Source organism: Mustela lutreola, chromosome 2, assembly GCF_030435805.1.
Source record: "Mustela lutreola isolate mMusLut2 chromosome 2, mMusLut2.pri, whole genome shotgun sequence".
In the NCBI taxonomy this organism is placed as follows: Eukaryota; Metazoa; Chordata; class Mammalia; order Carnivora; family Mustelidae; genus Mustela; species Mustela lutreola.
Window position 1 is genome coordinate 212,426,182 of NC_081291.1, and position 18,232 is coordinate 212,444,413.

General features: G+C 45.3%; 2 protein-coding genes and 1 long non-coding RNA gene across 4 annotated transcripts in view; 1 reads left to right on the forward strand and 2 right to left on the reverse strand.

Annotated features, from left to right (window-relative positions):
• The window catches only part of LOC131825305 (uncharacterized), a 34,150-nt gene extending 25,131 nt beyond the window's left edge, over positions 1-9,019 (reverse strand). The window contains exons 1-3 of one of the 2 annotated variants that reach the window (XR_009351195.1): positions 8,837-9,019; positions 7,486-7,728; positions 2,060-2,111 (exon numbers count right to left, since the gene is read on the reverse strand). This is a non-coding gene — a long non-coding RNA (uncharacterized LOC131825305). Of the gene's footprint in view, positions 1-928; positions 2,112-7,485; positions 7,729-8,836 lie in introns of those variants that run through there. The other variant, XR_009351194.1, reaches the window with a different exon arrangement.
• A 70-nt stretch (positions 9,020-9,089) lies between these two features.
• SOD1 (superoxide dismutase 1) lies at positions 9,090-17,924 on the forward strand. Its single transcript, XM_059164582.1, has 5 exons — positions 9,090-9,274; positions 13,387-13,480; positions 15,456-15,525; positions 16,334-16,451; positions 17,544-17,924. Exons 1-5 carry the CDS (start codon positions 9,203-9,205, stop codon positions 17,649-17,651), a joined length of 462 nt encoding a protein of 153 aa, XP_059020565.1. The 5' UTR covers positions 9,090-9,202; the 3' UTR covers positions 17,652-17,924.
• Positions 15,740-18,232, reverse strand: part of SCAF4 (SR-related CTD associated factor 4) — a 71,492-nt gene continuing 68,999 nt past the window's right edge. The window contains exon 21 of the mRNA XM_059164581.1: positions 15,740-17,019. Coding sequence (XP_059020564.1) covers positions 16,970-17,019 — 50 coding nt within the window. The 3' untranslated portion in view covers positions 15,740-16,969. The remainder of the gene's footprint in view (positions 17,020-18,232) is intronic.

Below are 18,232 nucleotides of genomic sequence, written 5' to 3' on the forward strand. Positions count from 1 at the left end.
GCAAGTCAGAGTCTACTGACTGAGCCAGCCAGGTGCCCAACTCTGCAGCAATTTTATGTTATGTTATTTTATTTTTTTTAAAAAGATTTTATTAATTATTTCGACAGACAAAGATCAGAAGCAGGCAGAGAGGCAGGCAGAGAGAGGGAGGAAGCAGGCTCCCCACTGAGCAGAGAGCCTGACTCGCGGGGCTTGATCCCAGGACCCTGAGATCATGACCCGAGCCTAAGGCGGAGGCTTAACCCACTGAGCCACCCAGGTGCCCCTCTGCAGAAATTTTAAATAACATTTTGTGTGTCCTCATAATGAGTTTATGAGAAAGCTGTTCTAGTATCTAAAAGACTCTGAGTTAATCTAAAGCAGTGGTTTTCAGAGTGTGGTCTTTGGACCAGCAGCATTACCTGGGCCCTCACTAAGACGTTAATTCTCCAGCTTCACCCAGGTCTAATGAGTCAGAAATACAAGGGGACAAAGCTGACTTCTGGCTATGGTCAAGTGGAAAGGCGAGCAAATCCTCTCCCCAGAATGCAACTATCATATAAAGCTAGACAAAATTGATAAGAATGACAATTTCAGTGTTCTGGAAACCAACCAAAGGCATAGGACAATTTGAGAAGCATTTATGCTTCAAAACTGCTGAACTGTAAGAATAGTAGAGGTCTGAGGCATCCTGGCCTAGCACTGCTTCCTTCCCCTCCAGCCCAGTGGGTGGTAGAGGTTCTCCCAGGGAAGGACACGTCGTGAGGGCTGGTAGCTATGCCATTGTGGCTGAGGGGGGCTCGCAGGATTTGCCGTAGTGGGTGATGCCCATGGCCAGTGGCACTGTCAGTGGAAGTCATGAAAGCCTTGCCTTTCAGAAAATGCTATAGGAAATCCTTCAGACTGAAAGGAAGTGACACCAGCTGACAACTGGATGCGCAGGGGAGAATGAAAAGCACTGGAAATGGTAAATACGTAGGTTAATATAGAAGACTCTATAAATATATTTGCTTCATTTCTCCTTTTAATTTCTTTACAAGACATAAGATTGTGTCCAACAATACTCATAACACTGTATTGTTGGGTTTACAGCACATATAAATGTAATAACAATAATAATACAAAGGAGAGGGGAGAAAATTGAGCTATACTGCAGTAAAGTTTCTATATTTTACCAGAATTAAATTAGTATTAGTCTCAACTAGATTTTGCTGAGTTAAGATGCTGAAATCTAGGGAGGAACCATTAAGAAAATACATTTTAACACAGTAAGAAAAGTTAACAGGAGAATTTAGATGATATACCCAAAAGTACTTATTTAACACAAAAGAAAGCAATGAATGAGATACAGAGAAACAAAGATGAGAAGAGACAAACAGCAAAATGGAAAATGTAAATCCAAACATATTATGAATTACAGTAAATGTGAATGGCCTAAACATCCCAAATGAAGAGTGGAGAGATTCGGATTGGATACAAAAAGCAAGGTCCAAACATATGTGGTACGCAAGAGACACACTTAGATTCAGAGACAGAACGAGGCTGAAAGTAGAAAGATGAAAAAAGATACACTGTGAAAAAAGCAACCATAAGAAAGTTGCGTGGCCCATGTGGATATTAGCTAAAATAGATGTAAAGACAAGAAATATTACTAGAAACAAAAACAGATGTTTCCTAGTGATAAAAGAGTCCATAGATCAGGAATCTACAAAACCCCATTTGCAAATAAGGTCACATGGGGTTATCTTCAAGTTATGAATTGTGGAGGGGGCACAATTCAAACCACAACAAATCGAAATGTCCAGCAACTTGAGGGGAAAAACAAGTTGTGGTATATCCATATAATAAATTACCACTTAGACATAAAAAGGAATGATCTACTGCTACATGCTACAACACAGATTAAGCTCTAAAAAATACGAAATCAAAGAAGCCAGATGCAAACACTACATATTGTATGGTTCCATTTATAAGAAACACAAAGAAAAGGCAAATTCATAGAGAAAAAGGCAGATCAGTGGTTGCCAAGGGCTTGGGATGGGAGAAGGGATTAAGCAAAAACCAGCAGGAGGAAACTTACTGGGCTAATGGAAATGTTCTAAAACTGCATTTTGGTAATGATGGCCAGCCACCTAAATTTACAAAAAAAAAAAAAAAAAAATCACTTAAGTGTACACTTACAATAGATGAGTTTTTAAAATAGTATATAAATTATATATTAATATGGGCGCCTGGGTGGCTCAGTGGGTTAAGCTGCTGCCTTCGGCTCAGGTCATGATCTCAGGGTCCTGGGATCAAGTCCCGCATGGGGCTCTCTGCTCAGCAGGGAGCCTGCTTCGCCCTCTCTCTCTCTCTGCCTGCCTCTCCATCTACTTGTGATTTCTCTCTGTCAAACAAATAAATAAATAAAATCTTTAAAAAAAAATTATATATTAATAAAAAAATTTCCTTTTTTAACAGTTTCTGAGGGTAGGGACCAGCCATCTGGGTTTTAATAAGCATTCCCCCTAATTCTTATACTAAGTGTGCAAATCACTGGTCTCAAGGACTATTTAAAACCAAATGAACTTGACATAACATCACTGGCACATCCAAGTCATACCTGATTCTTACCCACCCAAAGTAGTAGAGGATCATGAAGATAGTGACATCCCCTAGAGGGCATAAATAACTACATTAGCTTTACCTGAATAGCATGTGCGTTAAATTTGAGACAGAGGCCAGACTTAGATGTGACCCTGAGATTCAGACCCACAGCCAAGTGGACAATTCCACCTTGGCAATTCTAACTCCCTCAGGTACTCCAGATGCACCCTTTCCTGAATGAGGATCTTTATCCCTCTACTTGCTTTTCTTGGTAAATGGCATCACCATCAACCCCGGTGGCCCAAGCCTGAAAAAAGGGAACTACATTTGCCTTCCCCCACCCTCACTTTAGATAGTCACTGAGCTTGCATTGCATTTCAATTATCTTTTTTCCAGTAATGGCCATAGGCCAGGACCTTATCGTGGCTCCCAAATGGGGACTCGCTGCCTTCAGTCTCACCCCACCTCCTGTCAGTCCACACACTCAGATATCCCAGGGATCATTTTTTTTAAAAAAGATTTTATATATTTATTTATTTTAAAGAGAGAGAAAGAGGCGTGCTAACGGGTGGGGGTGGGTGAGTTACGGAGCAGAGGGAGAGAAATAAGCAGACTCTGTGGAACATGGAGCCCCACACAGGGCGAGATCCCACAACCCTGGGATCACGACCTGAGCTGAAATCAAGAGTCCAACACTCAAATGACTGAGCCAGCCAGGCTCCCCAAAACACTGTTAGATTCTTATGTCTTACAGCAACATGATACGCATTTATAGTTCATGTATACATACAATTTGAAGATTTGAATGTAATTGGGCCCAAGCCCAGTGTTTTGTTTTCTTTTTTTTTTTTTTTTTTATGATTTTATTTATTTATTTGACAGACAGAGATCACAAGTAGGCAGCGGAGGGGGTGGGGAAGCAGGCTGCGTGCTGAGCAGAAAACCCGATGAGGGGGCCCAATCCCGGGACCCCGAGATCATGACCCCAGCCGAAGGCAGTGGCTTAACCCACTGAGCCACCCAGGCACCCAGTAAGCCCGTGTTTTCAAAAAAGCTCACAGGTAGTTCTAATGTGCAGCCCAGGTACCTCTGATTTATAGCTGAGGTCTAGAGGAGGATATTCCAGGAAGACACAGTGGGCCAGATGGAGCCAGAGCCCAGGCTAGAACTGCTAAAAATATAACCTATGACAGAGGTTCTGACAAGATTATTAAATATATAGTTAACTTGCAATTACAGTTTGCAAACTTCTAATCACAGACTGTTCACTCCTGCTTACTAACAATTTACATTAATTTTTACCCTTTTCACTTTCCAACTTTTAAGAATGCCTCAGATACTTCATGGTTCTGTGATATAATCTTCCTACAGGGTTTACTGGTAATAGGTGTCAGTTTTGGGGATCTACTGACATCGGGGTTTTAGTATAGGCCGGCAGAACTAGCTAACGCCACTTCTGTTTCTCCTTGGCTTCCTAGTTGTTAGTGCATCTGTTTCTTAGCATTAAAAAAACCCCTCTTTGTACTTTCCTTCTCTTGGATTTTCCCTAGCTCTAGCATTTTCCTATAGTTCACATAAAAATATGCCTTTTTGAGGCTGCCTAGGTGGATCAGTGGGCCGAGCGTCCAACTCTTGATTTCTGCTCAGGTCATGATCTCAGGATCCTGAGATGGAGCCCCACGTTGGCTCCGGGCTCAATGGGGTGTCTGCTTCAGATGCTCTCTGCCCCTCTCCCTCTGCCCCTCCCTCCAATTCTCTCTCTAAAACAAATATATAAATCTTTTTAAAAAATATGTCTTTCATAAGCAAGGGCCGTGGTAATAATCCCTTTGTGGCATGTGATGTAAAGGAGATTAACAGAAAACTATGTATTTACTGAGAGTGATGAAGGTATAAAGAGGAAATTGCCTTGAGTCACAGAAATAAGAATGATTTAGGGAAAGAAAAAGATGAGATAAATGAGAAAAAGTGGAGAAAATGAACCCTGGGCAAAGAGGAGGAGGAAGGGGAAAAGAAAAGAAATGCAAGACTGAACTTCTGGTCTACCTCCTCACTCACACCCTAACTGCAGAAGTCCCCAAACGTTGACTTTCATTCTCAGGAATGCCGGAAACACAGGCCGTAAGCTGCTCAGTCATCCACACAGGCTGCCTGATATCTGAGACATCTATCCCTCCCCATCATTCCCTATAAAATCAAAGCCTCTCTGGATTACCTGGACCCCATTCTGACTGTCAGATTCTGACCACATTCTGGGGCTCAAGACAACCCAGGCTACTTTCGGATTTTTTCGAATTCTTGGGGATAATGACTCAGTAGCATTGGCCTGGTACGACAGTGACTTTTCAAAATCACCTGAGTACCCTGGTCACACCGCAGTTTGAAACACATGAACTCTGGGGGATGAAATTTTGGGGCAGAAACACTCCAAAGCTACCATGGAATCTCAAGGTTAAAATGAATAGGCCTGCCTTAATATTTACCGGACTGGGGCAAGAGCACAAATGGAGGCCCTCACACCATACACTAGATATTTAAATAATATAAACCAAGTTAACAGCCAGATAAAAATACATCCTATCTTCTGTTTTAACAAATATATCTTAATAAAGACCTGCAAGGCAGGTTCAAATATGGCATTCTTGGGCTTCTTTGAGTTCTAGGTAGGAACTTGGTAATAGGAGAAGAGTAGTTCCCTGTCCCTGGTCTTTCCTTTTTTCCCCACTGCAGGTTCCCTGTTGCACCGAGGGGTCAAACTTAGATGTATACCCACGGTGGTACCATCTTTAGCCTGTCTAGGTCCTGGAAATAGGCTGAGGATGCTAAGAAATCGCAAAGTCTTAAGTCTTCAATGAGTGTTCTAGAACAGTAGTTTCAACTGGGGGCAATTTTGCCCCTCAGGGAACATTTGGCAATTTCTGGAGACCTGTCACGGCTTGAGGAGATGGGTGTTAAGGGCCTCTAGTCGGGGGGCGCCTGGGTGGCTCAGTGGGTTAAGCCGCTGCCTTCGGCTCGGGTCATGGTCTCAGGGTCCTGGGATCAAGTCCCACATCAGGCTCTCTGCTCGGCGGGGAGCCTGCTTTCCTCTCTCTCTCTGCCTGCCTCTCTGTCTACTTGTGATCTCTCTCTGTCAAATAAATAAATAAAATCTTAAAAAAAAAAAGAAAAAAAGAGCCTCTAGTGAGTAGAGGTCAGGGATGTGTAGACATCCTACAAGGAAGGCACAGGTCAGCCACCACAGTAGTTAACTGACCCAAAATGTTACAGTGCCACGACTGAGATGTCCTGCTGTAGGTGGACACAAATACTGTTCAAGATCACAAGATACCTTGGAGATACTGTGGGTTCGGCTCCAGACCACTGCAATAAAGTGAATATTGCAATAAAGCAAGCTGGGTGAAATTTTTGGTTTCCCAGTGCATGTAAAAGTTATGTTTACACTACAAAATAGTAAGCGTGCAAGAGCATTCATTATGTCTAGGGGCGGCTGGGTGGCTCAGTGGGTTAAAGTCTCTGCCTTCGGCTCAGGCCCTGATCTCAGGGTCCTAGGATCAAGCCCTGCATCCGGTTCTCTCCTCAGTGGGGAGCCTGCTTCCCCCTCTCTCTCTGCCTGCCTCTCTGCCTACTTGTGATCGCTGTCTGTCAAATAAATAAATAAAATCTTAAAAAAAAAAAAAGAGCATTCATTATGTCTCAAACAATGTATATACCTTAACTTAAAAATACCTTATTGCTAAAAAATGCTAACCATCATCTGAACTATCAGCTAGTTCATAATCACAGACCACAGATCATCATAACAAATATAATGGGTAATAAAAAAGTCTGAAATCCTGCAAGAATTACCAAAAACGTGACACAGAGAAATGAAGTGAGCAAAGGCTGCTGGACATACAGTGCCCGTGGGTACCTGGCTGGCTCAGTCAGTGGAGCAGGTAACTCTTGAGCTCAGGGTTATGAGTTAGAGCCTGGCACTGGGTGTAGAGATTACTTAAAAATAAAATCTTTGGGAAAAAAAAGAAAGAAAAGAAAAATGGTGTCCACAGACTTGCCTGATCAGGGTTGCCACAAACCTTTGGTTCATAAAAAAATATGTTTGCAAAGTGCATTAAAGTGAAGCGCAAAAAATGAGGTATGCCTGTATTTAAATTCCTTAATCCTGTTCTAGGAGGGGTAAGGTTCTGGGCAGGAACACCCTCTTGGCTCCACAGACTCTCCCCCACAGGAGATCGGGCTTAGGGAAGGACAGAACAGGGCCTTCTAAAGTACAGGGCCCAGGGCCAGGGACTCCCTTGCCCCGGTGGTAGGGGCAGCACTGGCAATGATTTTAGAGTATCTCCAGGGTCCTTGAAACCTGTAGGAGACAAAGCCCTTCCACTGAGCAAAACGGGGCTGTCCCGGCTTCAAGGGAGTATCTCAAAGAGGACCAACTCCCTGACCTAGGGCTGCTCTTTGTATCCAGGGGTTGGTCCCTGGGCTGGTCCGCTGGCAAGTTCATACAATGAACTGAAACCAGACTCTCTCACTTCCTGGAACCCAAAGAAACTTAGACCTTGGGCAAAGGCCCTTTGGCTAGCATTTGCACATTTATGCAACTTAGTAGCATATGCCAATTATCTGGAGAATACTAGTAAGTACAAGCAGGAAAATTACAAATATGTGCACTTTCTAGAGGCTGATGGAAAAATGTGGATTGTGTATCTCTGACGCCTTAGAATCAGAGGATGCCTTAGAATCCGAGGGTCTTAAGAAGTAATTGAGAGAAAGTGTAGCCCAGATGAGGCTGAAGCAGCCCCTGTCTTTGTTCCACTCTGGCACTGAATTAGGCCTCAGTATTTTGTCATCCTTACAAGTGAATCCTGCATTAGAGGGAAACAGGGACTGTGGTGCAGAGTTGTCAGGAATTGGGGAGGATCATACCACAAAGCAAACAGCACAGAAATCCCCAGGAGGCAGACGGTTCTTCTCCAGTCTGTCCCTTCTTGGTCCCTGTCCTGGTCTCCCTGTTTCCACTTTTCTTTTCAGGACTCTTTCCCCATCTCTTCTTTGGAGTCAGGTATGTCCAGCTCTTGGCCCCAATTTGCCTGCTTCACTGGGCAAGAGGAACACCTGCGAATCACAGGATCTCAAAATGAGGTCCTGGACCAGCGGCACCGGTGTCACCTGCGAGTGTTAGAAGAGCAAGTTCTGGGTTCCCATCCCGGACCCACCCAGTCAAACACTGCCACCTGCAATGAAACGCGCCCTTTGGGTGAGTCTAACGCCCGCTGCCACGTGAAGGCGAGCTGGGCACTTCCTGCAAACACAGTTCAGCCGCCTTTGCTTGCACTCCCTCAGGCATGCCCTGTGGAGTTGGAAGGCGAAGGCTCTACCCCCTGCCAGGCTCCCCAGCCCCCACGGCTTATCAAACTACTCCCCCAACAAAAGTGCGGGTGTCAGGGGGGAGGGTGGGTGGCATTCCCAAAGCGCTATCGCTGCAAACAAAACGGCCCGTTGTGAAAAAAAATATTCTAAGAGAACTCAGTAAAAGGTGCTGCAGTCTCCTGTACATTTTTCTAGACATTTCTGAGCGCACAGTGCGTAGGTTTATCCTCAAAATGCACACATTTTGGACTGTTGGCTCATTTCATAACATGTTTTTGAAGTATTTCCCTTGGGGCGCCTGGGTGGCTCAGTGGGTTGAGACTGCCTTGGGCTCAGGTCATGATCCCAGGGTCCTGGGATCGAGCCCCCCCATCGGGCTCTCTCTGCTCAGCAGGGAGCCTGTTTCCCTTCCTCTCTCTCTGCCTACTTGTGATCTCTGTCAAATAAATACATAAAATCTTTAAAAAAAAAAAGAGAGAGAAATATCTCCGTTGAAGGCTGAGTGAGCCTGCGGGTCTGGAGGAACGACTGGCGCCCCGTCGAGGCAGTAGAGCCGACAACACACGAGCGAGGTGCGGGAGGCACGGCGCCGGCGCTCCGGTGTTTTCACGGCGGTGGGCCTCGTCCAGCAGGGAAAAGGCGACAAGAACACAGGATTCCGCTCACCAGATTGGTAACGCCGCGCGCCAGGGGCTGAGGAAACTGCAGGGAAGCAAAGGCGGGGCGGGGAGAGGACGCGCCGCTTCCACACCGTCGCCAAGCCCAGAACGCAGGACGACCAACGAAACGCCAAAAAGCGCCGCGCTCGACAGTCCCAGTTCCTGAGGCACAGACGAGACTATGCCCTGACAACCCCTGACGCTTCCACACAAAGTGACGTAGAGTATCAAACGCGTGCCACGTGTACCTCATTTTTCCCCTTTGGCGCACAGAGATCTACGGACTGGAAGAGAAAGGCCGAATTTTTCCACAGTTCCATGTTTCCGGGCGGAGGGAGCCGGCGGCGCGGGACGCAGGGTTCCCCACGCGGCCCCGTGGCCCCGCCCCCGGCCGGTCACTCCTGGCCACTCGCGCGCCGACGCCCCGTGGGGAGCGGGCTGAGCGCGCGGGCGGCGATTGGTTCCAGGCCAGGGTGGGCGGGGCGCGGAGCGCCGGCCTATAAGAGCGCGGCGCGACCACCTCGGTTTGCGTCGGCGTCTCCTGCGGCGTCCTGCGTTGTCCTCGGGGTCCCTGCCGCCCTCGGAGCCCGGACCGGAGCGCTCCCTCGCGAGTCATGGAGATGAAGGCCGTGTGCGTGTTGAAGGGCCAGGGCCCGGTGGAGGGCACCATCCACTTCGTGCAGAAGGCAAGGGCTGGGGCGGAGGCCAGCGGCGAGGCGGTGCCCGCGCACCTGTGCCCCGGAGCGGCGGCCGGCGGGCCCTCGGGCCGCCCTCGTCACGCCCCCGCCGCGCGGGGTTTGCGGGTTCGCGCCGCCCGAGGCCTCTGCCCCGCGGCGGTGTGGCGGCCGAGTGCTGAGTCACCGGGCGGGCCCGGCGGGGGCGGCGGTGCGTGGCGAGGCCTGGGCGGGGGTGCAGGGAAGGAGCCGCGGCTGACCCTAGCGGGCCTGTGGGTAGGGGGAGCTCAGAGAGCGGGCCCGGCGGGGAGCGCGGAGGCTGGCTGGCCCGCGGGCCTGGGCCGCCGCCCCGGCGTCTGTAGGTCGGGCGGAGGAGGTGCTTGAGGCGGCTGTGGCCCTTCCTTGCGGGGTCGTTTTCTGGGTCCTGAGGCTCCAGGATACGGAGTTGCGCAGTCTCGGGCCTGGCCCGCCCTTGACGTCCGGGGCGGGGGTGGGGAGTGCGGCGGGGCCACCTGGGCTCGGTCGCATCCGTAACCCCACTTCGGGGCTTCCTTTCCGCCCAGGGGTCTGCAGCTTGCAGCCTGCGGGCACAGCCGGTGCCGGGGCGGGTGTTGTGCAGCCCCGGAGCTAAGAGGGTGTCCGGTGCACGGTTCGTTCAGAAGGTCCTGAAAAACAAGAATCATGCGACTGACAAGTCCGAGATGAAACCCTTGAGTCCCTGAGGTAGTAATTAGTAAAAGCTTTATTGTGCACACGCCGGGAGATAGTCGGGACCCGGGAGCGCTCAGACCAAACCATGGAATGAGGGGGTGTATTGCCGTGAAGCAGCTTACAGAGTGAGAAGGCAGGGACTGGACTATTTTTCACAGTCATGGGTCGCCACAGTTTTCTTAAATAAGAATAAGAAATTGGTTAGTGTTTACCAAAGACCGGCCTTGGGATGCAAACAGTTTGACCTTTTGCTTAGGATTTTCAGAGGCATAAATAAGAAATGACCCAGGTCAAGTTAGTCTTACAAAATAAGCCAGTTAAGCTATGCTTGTGTGACTAAATTGGTTTTGTCTGATCAGGGAATTTTCAAGGCTGGTCTCGGTTTGTTTTTTGACTTGAACAGGGCAGAGACCTTGTGTGGCCCCTTACAGAAAAGTTTGCTGACCCTTGCTCTGGGTCATGGTCAGGCTGTAAAGGCAGAGAAAATGGCCTTGGACAAAGCTCCTTTTCCACCTGCAAAGCTCCAGAAGCAAGAGAGCTAATGGACTCCCCTGTTGGTTGTTTTCCAGACCTGTGATTTTTTTTGTTGTTGTTGTTTGTTTTTTTAAACCCTGGGTGTATAGTAGGCTTGTTTGGGGAGCTTTTTAAAAAATGTTGATTTCTGGGGCCAACTCCAGATTAGTTTTATCAAAATCTGTTGGGGTGCAGTCTGAGCTTCGCTGTTTTCAAAGTTTCCACAGTAGTACTGATTTGCACCAAGAATTGAGAACTGTTGGTAGAGGGAAGTGGATGGGGTTTTTAGGAGTTGGAAGGCAGGAGATGTGGAGTTCACTTAACTCTGTTGTTGGAGCATTCATTTAACCAAAATCTCTGTAAAGTGGTTTTTGAAATTGCTCTACCAATAGGCCCATTACTGAAATGGTCAAAGAATAAACTATACAAAAGTGCTCATTAATAATATTGCAAAACACATGTTTTACAAGGAACGTGCTTGTGGTAAGACTTGTTCCCCAAATCTTAGTGAGGTTAGGAACTGATGGAAAATTGTCTGTTGTACTTGGCTTGATAATCATAACAGAATGCTTAATACATGAATGAGATTTAATATTTCTTTTAAGACTTTTTTGTTTATTTATTTGACAGAGACAGGGAGAGAGGGAGAAGCAGGTTTCCCGCTGAGCTGGGAGCCCTGATGCTGGGCTCGATCCCAGAACTCTGGGATCCTGACGTGAACTGAAGGCAGATGCTTAATGACTGAGCCACCCAGGTGCTGAGATTTAATCTTTAAAGTGGCATGCAAAAATGTGAGAGGACGGGAAAAGTAATCTTTGAAATTTATGCGAGGGAGCTTGATTTTTTCCTTTAAGTGGTTTCCAAATTTTCTGGAAAAAGGCTTTGTCATTGACTAAAATTTTGCTGTTTTCACTTGCCAGACTTTGTTTCACTCTTCTTCGCTTTGTAATTCTGCCAGTACTAAAAAATCTCAGAAGCCTCTGTGGAATACCTTTCCTTTGGCCTTGGAGAAATGGCATGGGTGTTACCTTCAGAAGTCAAGCTGTGAATCCATACATAACCGAGTTTTTTCCATCTTCCCTGAGTCTCTTGTGGGGCTCCCTCTTTTTCTCAGTTCCAAACTTCATTTTGGTGGTGCTGTTTGTACCTAGTGTAGTTAAGCATTACAGCTCTACGGATATGCAGGAATGTTAAATTGAAAATAAACTGTATTTGTTTGGTGTATAGTGTTTAAAATTTTGGATTCATTTCCAATTTCTAAAAATCAGAAGTTTGACCTATAAGACCAAATTACTAGCTTCTCTTGAAAAAGGGAAGCCACACTGAGCCCTTATTAGGTCAGGACAGCACCCTGCAGGATGAGTTTATGCTTTTTGCTTCCCTGACCTGTTTCAGTCAGTTAAGGTAACTGTCTGGCCCTATAGGGTGGCACCCAGGTCGCTGACTGTTGAAATGCTCATGTGTGCTCTGTGTATTACCCATTAATGGCGACTTGGAAGAACCTGCCCTTTTGTCTCTGTGCTGTCGGTAACACAGTGCATTTGAGGGACTAACGTTCACGTTTTAGTTTTTCCAGAGCTACAGCTTAGAAGAATCCTAGTCTGTTCTCAAAGAAAAGCAAAGAAGGGCAGAAGTTGACATACTACTTTCTTGAGCCACGGAGGCTAACACCTCTTGTAACTGTTGGCCTTGGCTATTTAAAAAAAAAAAAAAAAGACACCATCATGTGTATAACTGTGTGGTATGGATACTACTTGTGTTTTATTTTTGTTCCTAAGATCTCTTAGCTGCAAAAGGTCTTTATTTCTGTATGCAGCCCTGCAGCACTGTTACCTATCACCATTGCTTTCACGGAGATAGCGGTGTGCTGCTGTAGTTTGGTTTTTTTAATTTTTTTTTAAAGATTTTATTTATTTGACAGAGAGAGATTACAAGTAGGTAGAGAGGCAGGCAGAGAGAGAGGAGGAAGCAGGCTTCCCGCTGAGCAGAGAGCCTGATGTGGGGCTTGATCCCAGGATCCTGGGATCACGCCCTGAGCCAAAGGCAGAGGCTTTAACCCACTGAGCCACCCAGGCGCCCCTGCTGTAGTGTTTTTAACTGCCCTTTCTTTTCGGTCTCAAGTGGGGAGGTGGTTTTCTAGGTTTGAGGGCCTAAAATGACTTTAGGAAACAGTAACTTGGCTTAGACCAGAATCAGTCTCCCGGGAAAGTGGGATAGGATATTTTCTGGCTATTAATAAAAAATAGCTATGCTGGAGACAGGTAAATACCCCTAGTGAGAGAGTGGAGAACCGGGATCCTAGGGTAACCTGTTGGACGTTTCCAGGGTGTCTTTTTCTTTTCTTTTTTTTTGGGTGGCGAATCTGAATGCTTGCTGTATGGAAGAGTGTGTGCATGAAGAAAATGACGTGTTGTCATGTGCTGCCAACATTTGGGTCAACAAGTTTGATACATACTCATATATTCAGCAGGTGCAAATGTATTCAAAAAAGTATTTACAAAAGTCATGAACTTATTCATATAAATAGCTATATTCTGTGTGGATATGGTGTCCGTTGTAAGAGAGTCAAACCCTACAACATCCACAAATCCACCATTTTAGTGCTCACTTGCCATTCAGCTAAGTGCGTTTTCTTGGCTATTAATTGTGATGCTGGCTGTAGGGCTCCTGGGCTGTCTGTGAGTGTTAGAACAAGGTCACATCTCCCTTGTGTTGGTCCCCAGCCTTAGAACAGTTAAATAGCTTGCTAGAAATTGGTGGGCCTGCGATTTGGACAGATCTTTTGACTCCCATGTCCGTGTTCCTTCCACTTCCCTGTGATTGGTAAAGATTATTCAACTCTTTTCTTTGTTCAGAAGCACTTGCTCTCTCAAACTTTTTGCACTTTTCTTTGACTAAAGGGAAAGGGGCCCGTTGAGGTGTCAGGAACCATTACAGGATTGACTGAAGGCGAGCATGGATTCCACGTCCATCAGTTTGGAGATAATACACAAGGTGGGTGTTGTTTTGATCTAGTGGCTACTTGTTTCAGCTAGTAAGATAAGTGAGACTGGGTAGAGCTACCCCTAAACATTAAAAACCCTCAACATGCAGAGAAAAAAAGTCAATAGGATTACTATGGTCAGCCTTAGGGAAATGACCCGCAAAACTGATTCTTAAGTGTGGAAAGGAAGGGGAAGAAGTTGATTTTTTTTTTTTTTTTAAGATTTTTATTTATTTATTTGACAGAGATCACAAGTAGGCAGAGAGGCAGGCAGAGAGAGAGGAGGAAGCAGGCTCCCTGCTGAGCAGAGAGCCCAATGTGGGACTCGATCCCAGGACCCTGAGATCATCACCTGAGCTGAAGGTAGAGGCTTTAACCCACTGAGCCACCCAGGCACCCCAAGAAGTTGATTTTTTTTTTTAAGATTTTATTTATTTGACACAAAGAGATCACAAGTAGGCAGAGAGGGGGAAGCAGGCTTCCTGCTGAACAGAGAGCCCGACTTGGGGCTTGATCCCAGGACCCCGCATCATGACCTGAGCTGAAGGCTTTAACACACTGAGCCACCCAGGTGCCCCAAGTTGTTGATTTTTTTTTTTTTAAATCATGATTATACCTTGATTATGAGAGCTTCAAGTATTTTTTTTTTTTTAAGATGTATTTGTTTATTTGACAGAGATCGCAAGTAGGCAGACACGCAGGCAGAGAGAGAGAGGAGGAAGCAGGCTCCCTGCCAAGCAGAGAGCCCGATGTGGGACTCGATCCCAGGGCCCTGAGATCATGACCTGAGCCACCCAGATGCCCTCAGGTATTTTTTAAGAAAACAAAAAATTAAGCTACTCTTACCTTCCATAGTAATCTCAGGCCTTTGTGAGCTGGGTTGAGGGTGGGTGCTGCCAGCACCGGGTCTGCGTTTATTGGCATTACCTGTAAGAGTAGCTTGTACCTCCAACACAAGAACCTTAGTAGGACAGAAGTAAGATACAGTCTGAACAAATAGTGTAAACTGTTGGTGTTTTTGTTTGAGTTTCGTTTTCTCACTTTGGGATTAGAAGCAAGTTAACAAAAGCTTATATGCATTTAGTCATCTTTTACCATATTCGAGTAATGTGAACTCAGTGTTTACTTTTTATGATGAGAACTTGATTTATTCGTCTTGCTGGATTTGTTTTTCTGTTCTGTAATTTGGTTCCTATAAAAATTGTGATTTAATGACCAGCTTTGAGCCAGTTCGACAATTAAAATTCCTCAGGTTGCTTTTTTTTTTAAACCACTTTGTGTTGGGTGGCATTTGCCCTGTGTCTTTGATTTACCGTGCTACTTCCTGTGACCTGTGTGTCTTCTCTCTGGGGATGCTGGGTAGAAGCTGTAAGCCATGGAAACTCCGTCACCTGCCAAGTGAAGAAAGCCTGTCACTAACGAGCCTTCTGCATTGATGATGTCGTCTGTGAGATTGGCTTTCCGTGAGGCACAGGAGCGCCATTTTCACAGACTATTCTGAATGGCACTCTGTGGAGTTCTGTGAGGCAACAGCCTGGGCTCGTAGCTCTAAGGTGCCGTGTCCAGTCTGCTTGCCCCAAGTAAAGGGCACTGACACAGTGGTTGCTGGTTGTATGTTGCTGGGGTGGTCAGCTTCTTGTAGGTATGGTATGCCACCTCACAAACAGGATCCTAATCATGGGATTTTAATAATAGAAGAACCATGATGATCACGTCCTGCCCTGTTGTTTTACAGGGCAGTGAGGAGATCAAAGCCCAGAGAAGGATATTACCTTTAATGGTGTTACAGAGTAGTTAGAACTTGTTTCTACTGCTCGCCTATTTTGTTTATACTGAGGTGTTGCTTTCTCTCTTTATGAACCTAGAAGTCATGATGTAGGTCAGCATTTTCTGTATTTGAGGTTTTAGCAATGACCAGTTTCTTTTTAGAATTTGTTTTGAAATTCTGATTCCTAATTTGGCTACCTTTTTGTTTTTGGTAAATAGGCTGTACCAGTGCAGGTCCTCACTTTAATCCTCTATCCAAAAATCACGGTGGGCCGAAAGACCAAGAGAGGTGAGTGACGAAGTGCTTTAACTCTTAACTAAAATTTTGGCGATGGCTTGTTGGGGTCAGGACGGGTATCTACTTGCAGATTGCATGCTGACATCACTGAGTAGGCCTTCCCACCTCTGCTCTTGAATTTGTTGCCCCCACCAAGTAACCCCTTTGCCCCAGGTACTAGAGCAGCTTACTCTCTGGGCTGAGGAATTGACACATGGGGACTTGATTTGGTTTTGTAGCATTTATTGAATATAGAACTGATACAAGTGCCAGAGGGAACTAATACAGGAAATGTCATGAGTAACAGTACGTCAACCACCAGCAACATAAACCATCATTGTGAAACATAGGAAGCCTTGTAGGTAAAAATTTGATACTGAAAATTCAGTGAGTCCATTTGCATGTGTGTTTCCTGAGAGCCTTTCAGGAAAATATTAAATTTAAGGACAGGGCTGAATTTATTTTTATAACAGGCCTGAGGCATAGCATTCTTAGCCAGGCCAAGAATTAACAGGTGTAACTCAGTAACTTCAAGTTTCCCCTTCAGTACTTTACCTCTGAAATCAGAGATGTGTCCCCATCCCGCAGTTCTGCCCATAGCATTACCTTGTAGATTGGAAGCTTTGAAGAGCAGCGTGTCTAGAATGTCAGTTGTTTCTAGTTTGTATGTCCCAAAATTCTGTCGATCTGGAAGAGTGGGTCCTGTTTGATACATACCATACCTACCCTTATGTATGACTCAGTCATTAACTTAATTCACCAACTAGCCTGATGTTAAATGGAAGTCAGCCCCAGTTCCTGATGACTCTTTCCCTGTTAGGCATGTTGGAGACCTGGGCAATGTGACTGCTGGCAAGGATGGCGTGGCCATTGTGTCTATGGAAGATTCTCTGATCTCACTCTCAGGAGACTATTCCATCATTGGCCGCACAATGGTGGTGAGTTTTTGTATGCTAGGATGTGCATACCATTTCTTCTAATACACAGACATGTATCTTTCCATGGATTCATGATTATTATTCCTGGTTTCTAAGGATCCACACACATTGTACCTTCAGTCCAGATTAAGAAAAGCAATTACTTTGATGATCACAGTGAAGGTGAATTAGGTTGATGTAGGTTGGTTGTGACACTGTTCTGCAGAGATGTGGTAATTAAGTAGGTTTCATTTGGTCGTACTAGATCTGTATCGTGGAGAAACAGTAGTTGTCACCGTCTGGTTTTAAAATGGCCGGATTTTCCTGCCGTGATTGAGTGTCCCCCTTGTAGTTCCACAGAACATTTCGTGACGTCCAAATGAGACAGACCTCAGTATTGGTATTTGTTCATATTTGCAGGTCACCACCATTTGTTAAACTTGTGGGAAGCGATTGCCCTGAGTTACCCATGGGAGCTGCATCTGGTTCTCGTAGTCCCCAAGTGGCGTGGACTCTGTGTTGCCTGCCCCAGAGGACAGTTAACCTTCTGTAGTCCTTTCCTTCCGGGTGACCCTAGAGTTTTCTTCAGCTATGGTTGTGAAGCAGAAAAATCATTGATCAATGTTTGAGGAGCCAATTTTAAAATACTATTGTTTAAATAGTTGAAGATACTTATTTACAGACTGGTAGTTCATGAGGCACGTTTTTGGGTTTTTTAAAATTCACTTTCCTTTTCCTTTTTTTTTTTTTTCTTCTAAAGTGTTTATTATGAAAGAAGGTTATTAACTCAGGCTACTAAAATTTCTCGTGGAGGATTCAAACTGGCACATGGCAGCTTGTAACACTTGTCCCGGGTTTTTAGTATTTCATTTAGAGATAGCAACACTTACCTAGTGTTTACAATGAACTTAGTCTCTATCACAAAGAAAAAGCTTTGAATAGTAGTTTCTGTTGTTTACCACTAGATTAAACATTAGTGTATTTCCATGCTAGGATTATTTTAACATGGTCTTTTCTAGTATTAAGTGGTTCTTAAAAATCTTTTGGGTATTGTTGGGAATAGGTGGTAATTACTTGATTGTGCTATGTTAATGTTCTCAAAACTTTTTAAAGGTCCATGAGAAACAAGATGACTTGGGCAGAGGTGGCAATGAAGAGAGTACAAAGACGGGAAACGCCGGGAGTCGTTTGGCTTGTGGTGTCATTGGGATCGCCAAGTAAACATTCCCTAGGATGTGATCTGAGTCCTGGTAGCTCCTCTGTTACCTTGCTAGTTGTAGAAATTTAACTTGATAAACATTAAACACTGTAACCTTAAGAGTGTAATTTGTGTGACTTTTTAATTGCTTTAAAAAGTACCTGTAATGAGAACTGATTTATGATCACTTGGAAGATTTATATAATTTTATAAAACTCCTATTCAGTTAAAATGTCTGTTTCAACAATCTCTGTATTTTGCCAGGCTTAATAATCATATGTGGGTATTAAACTTAATTGTGTGAATTTCTTCAATTCTCATTCAAGCCCGCAATAAATACACCATATGGCACTGCATCTTGAACCTGTTCAAGTATCCAAATTGAAACTCTACTAATAATTAGCTCTTGATACTCCTACAGAGCGCTCGAATGGAACAGTTAGTAATGTGTTGACAGATACGACCTGTTTCATAGAGGTTGCTTTTCAAAGTGTTTAGAATGATGGAAGAGGGTTTAAATTTCTAGCAGCTGGTCTTTTAGCTAACACCTCAATTTGAATCTTGGTTGGACAGCTATCCTTTGTCAGCTTCAGGGAAATTAAGG

Bases quoted from the DNA above. Each gene is read 5' to 3' on its own strand.
- SOD1 (XM_059164582.1), top strand. From the start codon at position 9,203: ATGGAGATGAAGGCCGTGTGCGTGTTGAAGGGCCAGGGCCCGGTGGAG. The intron at 9,275-13,386 runs GCAAGGGCTGGG...CTTTGACTAAAG, and splicing joins CCATCCACTTCGTGCAGAAG to GGAAAGGGGCCCGTTGAGGT. The intron at 15,526-16,333 runs GTGAGTGACGAA...TTTCCCTGTTAG, and splicing joins GGGCCGAAAGACCAAGAGAG to GCATGTTGGAGACCTGGGCA.